General features: G+C 36.1%; 1 protein-coding gene across 1 annotated transcript; it reads right to left on the bottom strand.

Annotated features, from left to right (window-relative positions):
• Positions 1 to 1,490: 1,490 nt before the first annotated feature.
• On the bottom strand, positions 1,491 to 3,080 carry LOC141648751 (uncharacterized). Its single transcript, XM_074457467.1, has 3 exons — positions 2,730 to 3,080; positions 2,304 to 2,595; positions 1,491 to 2,065 (listed from the first exon to the last, which is right to left on the bottom strand). The coding sequence occupies exons 1-3, from the start codon at positions 3,078 to 3,080 to the stop codon at positions 1,491 to 1,493; spliced, it is 1,218 nt and encodes a 405-aa protein (XP_074313568.1).
• Positions 3,081 to 5,766: the final 2,686 nt, after the last annotated feature.

Genomic DNA, 5,766 nt, shown 5'->3' with positions numbered 1-5,766 from the left:
TAGGAATCTTAGTTCATGTAAAGTGATCAAATTGTTAGTATGAATTAATCTGAAAGTGAAACAAATTGTAAGTATGATGCTGCTGTTGTGGTTGAATTGTATCTATTGAGTTATGATAAACCCAGCTGTGATTTATGCTGCTGCTGATATATGCAGGATTTTGAATGGCATGAAACAAATTTAATTTTAAAAAAAATTACGAAAAAGTAATAAAAACGGTTACTTAAAAAAACTGTTGTAAATACCTTTCACAAATATCCGCGCATATTATTCAACAACAGGTTTTAAAATAAGAACCGTTGTAAATACCTTTCACAAATACCCGCGCATAATATTCAACAACAGGTTTTAAAAGAAAAACAGTTGTTACTAACAATTTCAACAACAGTTATGTTCCGTATACCCGATGTTAAAAGTCTTCACAATTTTGGTGGGAAAGATACAACAACGGTTTTTTATATTATAACCGTTGTTATATCTTTCCCACCAAAATTTTGTCAAACTTTCCACAACGACTTACTCGCAACAACAACGGCTTTTAACCGTTGTTAATAATTTCCACAACGGTTTTAGTAAATAACATAACCGTAGTAAATACCTTTTACAACGGCCGCTTTAACAACGTCCGCTTTTTGTTTTAACAACGGTTTTTACCCGTTGTTATAGCCTGCATCTGTAGTAGTGAAAATAACGCGTAACTGCTCCTCATGCTCCTCCTCATTCTTGGAGTAAATCAAAATATCATCAATGAATACGACAACAAATTTATTAAAGTAAGGCCTAAAAGTTCTGTTCATCAAATCCATAAATACGACAGGTGCATCAGTTAACCCAAAGGGCATCACAGTAAACTCGTAGTGCCCGTATCTAGGGGAAAACGCAGTTTTAGGTACATCTTCGGGCGCTATTTTCAATTGATGGTATCCAGATCGCAAGTCAATTTTAGAGAAAACAGAAGCACCCTTCAATTGATCAAATAAGTCGTCAATCCTGGGTACGGGATACCTACTCTTAATGGTAACTTGATTCAATTCCCGATAGTCAATGCATAACCTTAAAGTTCCATCTTTCTTTTTCACAAATAACACAGGAGCACCCCAAGGCAAAACACTAGGCCTAATATACCCCTTTTCCATAAGCTCATCTAATTGTTTCTTAAGTTCCTTTATTTCCAAGGGCGCAATTCTATACGTTGATTTTGCAATTGGACCCGTCCCTAGCACCAAATCTATCTTAAATTCGACTTTCCTATCTTGAGGCATTCCCGGTATGTCCTCAAGCAAAACATCAACAAACTCACTCACCACATATACATCACTTAAGTCGGGGTATTCGACCCTCAAATCTCTTATATGGCTCAAAATCAGCTCAGCTCCCCTAGATATATGTTTCTTCAATTTCATAGTTGAAATAAGCTTCACTTTAGGACCCTTAACGCGACCTTTATATGATACTCTCACATTTTTAGGCCCTCTTAAAGTAACCTTGCTCTACCAACAATCAATACTAGCCTTATCAGCTTCCAACCAGTCCATCCCCAGAATTACATCAAAATAGGGTAACGGAAATTCTATTAGGTCTGCCTTTAAATCATGACTACCAATGACTACAGATACACCCTTATACAGTTTTTCACAATTTACTAAGTCTCTGGACGGCATAACAAAATCATAATTTACAATAACACTAGGCTCTTGGTTTAGTTTCCCCACAAACTTAATTGAAATAAAAGAGTGAGATGCACCACAGTCAAATAGGACATGAGCTAAAACAGAGTTCACGGAAAAGTTACCCGAAACAATGTCTATGTTTTCAGCTTCCTCTCCATTCATGACATAGCGCTTTCCAGTAGGTTTCTTGTTGCCATGTGCTACATTCACCTGCCCCACAGGTTTGCTAGCAGCTGAAGTAATATTAGCTTGAGTTGGTGTCGGGTTCTTAAAATTATTAACAAACGCATAACCAGCATAGTTGTTGTAGTTGTTGCTCTTTGCTTGACCCTGAAACCGATTACTCTGTGCGACACTCGCACTGGCAGAAGGTGCGATACACGGCTTCCCAGCTTCTACATTCGAACTCATGATGTCCCAAAATTCCACACCAGTTGCAGGTCACCTTTTTCCCGTCACAATCAACACCAGGGTGATCGCCTTTGCACCATTTACAATAGTAATGACGCTTAGGATCTTGACTAACTACTTGACTCCTATTTTGCCAATTATTTCCTCCTTCTTTATTTCCAACACCTCCAAAAGATCGCGATTTATTACGGGAATTACTAATGTTATTGTGGCTGAAGTTACCTCTCTTAGCTGGGGTATCGGATTGACTCCCCTGAAACTCCTTCCTTTTGTTACTTACACTTTCCATTTCAGCCTCCATTTTCTGATTGCTTCTCTCAATATTAACAGCCCTCGCATAAACTTCTTTCAATGTGGTAAAGGTTTCACCAGCGAACCTACCCTTAATCTTCCAACTCAACTTATCCTCAAATCTAGCCGCTTTAGTACGCTCTGTAGGGACTAACTCCTCAGCAAAGCGATTAAGTTGCACAAATTTAGTATAAAATTCCTTCACAGACATATCATCAGTTTGCTTCAAATCCCCAAAGTCAGCAAGTTTTTGACTTTTTACATGGTCGGGAAAGTACTCATACTCAAGCATCTCCTTAAGGTCATCCCAATCCTTTTTATAAAGTATGGATACTCCTCGGCATTTCTCCTTCTAACGGGTTTCATAAAGTCCTCTTTAATTATTTCCCACCAAATGTCTACATCTTCCTTCAGATAATATACGGCTATCCTAGCTTGAAACTCTACAGGAGATCCTACAGCCAAGAAAATTTTCTCCATCTCCCTGGCCCAATTATCTAGCTCATTTGGGTCCCTTTTTCCAGTAAATGATGGTGGTCTTTTCTTTTGCACCGCTTCAAACATAGCGGTAACAGTAGGTGCACCATCCTTTTCATTCTCAGCCCTTTCATTCATACTTTCTACCCTTTCACTTATGCTCCTATTAATTGCTGTCATTTGTTGCACAACTTGAAGAATAGCATCATTATGGGCAACCATTTGTTCCATTAAGGCAGTCATATCAACATTGTTCTCTAGTTCTCTTCAAGGAGAAATTGTCAACTATATGAATAAACATTATATTTGTAAGCTCAAATATGTTATTCTCATAATGAACATTAACAAAAACCATATCAACGTAAACCCATCTCCTCTAAATCTTAATTCGTTAGCCATCCAAGAGGCTCTAACTAAATTAGCAAGAGTAGTAAAAGACACTAAGGCAAGTCTAGATGTAAGAGTAACAAATAATACATTCAAATGCAATGCACCCATCCTACCCCTACACTCTTTTTTTTTAAATACAAGTCTTTTTTTTTTCAAATCATTTAAAATTCTGAAAAAGTTATTTTCTTTTTGGAAAACCATTGCTCTGATACCAACTGTAACAGCCCTAAATTTTCACGACCAAAAACGATAAACTAAACATGGAAAATTCAAGGCTGTCACTCCACACATAGTTGAAATTGCCAAGTGCAAGGTAAATATAGAGTCAACCTTTAAAAACAAAGTACATGTCTCAAAACTTTTCAAATAATTAAAACGTTACAGCGGAAGACTTAATTCTTACAAAATCTAAAACAATAAATAAAACTAAAATCCAACGGACTTATAAAATTATAAATAGATTAAGACGGGGTCTTTATTCAAAATCCTTCCACGCTCGTACTACTCCCCAGATCCAGTATGCACCCATGCAGCATCTCAAGGGTACCTATCAACTGTACCCAAAATATAAACATGTACAGGTTCCAGTGGGGAAACGAACCAAACATAAAGACGTCAGCAAAAGCTGAGTTTTGAGAAAATAAGAAAAAAATGACAAATTCATAGAACAATATTATAAAATTTACAGAGCTCCAAAAAAAAGTAAGAAAGAATTATATTCCAAAACCAATATTATCGTAAATCCAATAACAATTATTAAACCGTTAAAAATCCATAACTTTCACCACCTGTGTGCCAAGGTCCTAACCTTGACACGGTCTAGAGGCACCACCTGTACTTTGTTAGACTCATAAAAGTACGCACCTGTCACATTTGGACAGTCAGCAGGATGGAACCGCCACAGGAGAAAGTCTAACTACCTAGTGAGTGGGGACCGGACAATCCCCACCCAAATGAACTCGGGCCAAGAGTTAAAATTTCGGGACGAAATCCCAGGAGTGTCTAAGACGGCCTTAAACCTTCTAGACCAGAAGAAAACCAAATTTTCCAAAGCGGCTTGAGCCGAAACCATCTATAAACCCCAATGTCAAAAAAAAAAAAACTTTACATAACAATCCATATGTATGGTAACAACAATTAAGATAATAGACAATCTGCCCAGATCAATTTTTCGTATAAGTCATCCTCAAATCAATAGTTTGCAATTCTGATTGAAAATAAAACATCCATTGAATTTTTCGTTCAAAACATATAACTTTGAGAAATCAGTAATCAAAATTTACTTTCATGAATCAATGATGAGGGAAAAAATAGTTGATCGAAAATCTGGTTAGTAGTCCGGAGAAAACAATATGTTGTTTAGAGAGCAGGAATAAAAGAGCGGCAATGCAGAAAGGGAGATGAGTTGTAGAAGAGTTGTAGAAATTCGGGAAAATAATAAAGAAAAGGGTATATGGGTTTATTGAATAAAGAATCGTAACTTGGGTGGAGTATAATGTGTTTGATTCTTTTTCTTTTTTTTGAAATAAATATCTTCTACTTTTCAGACAATTCAACCCGATTTATTTTACGAAAGCTCAAAATAGTTTTGCTTTCCCGTTTCATTAATATTAAATAAATAAATACAATACATAATGTAACGGGCTGTTATATTATGTATTTAATTAGCCACGATTTATTATTATTTTGTCACGATTATTGACACGTTTATTAGTATTTTGCTGGTATTTGTTGTTGTTTATATCTTTGATTTTTTTTCCTTCTGTTTTTTTTATTATAGTCCATCTCCCGGTCATTTTTTTACTTCTTATTGTTCTTTCATTAAAAATTGTTGAGATACGTAATTAATTCAACCTGAAAGAAGGTAAACCAATAATATAATAATGGGAGTTGCTAATATCGTCCTTTACGACAAAAGCAGGTTTGTCATGACTTTAGTATCGCGTGCATTATTTGTTAAAGACACATCTCACGGGAGGAAGGTATGTGTTTCTACTAGGTATAGGCGTGACTCTAAAGATGGGAATGTTCCCGTATAAGGTTTATATTGACAATGTAACCGTTGTAGAGGTTCTCACAGGAAAAGGGAACATAGATAAGCGTTATTCGAACTTAGTCGAGAGAATACATAATTAGCTCATGTATACTGGGTTTCACTCGCAAGATATGATACACCCCGCGGATTACTTAGGGAAATTTTATAAATCTCGTGGACCAAAGAAGATGGGTTTCTACTGTACAAAGTCTCTTGTAACTCCTTATTCGAAAATGTCAACTTTTGTAGTGATAATTATTATAGTGAAACATTCGTTATCTAGTGTCCAAAAGACGATAAACTCTTCCGTGGGTTGGATCATGATCATTGGTTCATAATTTTCGATCAATCTTTCGTTTCTGAGCTTTAGAGTCCAAAAGATCTACTTAACAAATATGTCAAGTTTGTCACTGAATTGTTTGGGAGGTATGATTTTATTTACGGAAAATTCACGTAGTACCCCTAAACTATGTCATTTTGCACATGGTAACC

This window comes from Silene latifolia, chromosome 3 (assembly GCF_048544455.1).
Source record: "Silene latifolia isolate original U9 population chromosome 3, ASM4854445v1, whole genome shotgun sequence".
NCBI lineage: Eukaryota > Viridiplantae > Streptophyta > Magnoliopsida > Caryophyllales > Caryophyllaceae > Silene > Silene latifolia.
The sequence above is the reverse complement of the archived record's forward strand: the minus strand, read 5'-3'. Positions and strand labels throughout refer to the sequence as shown.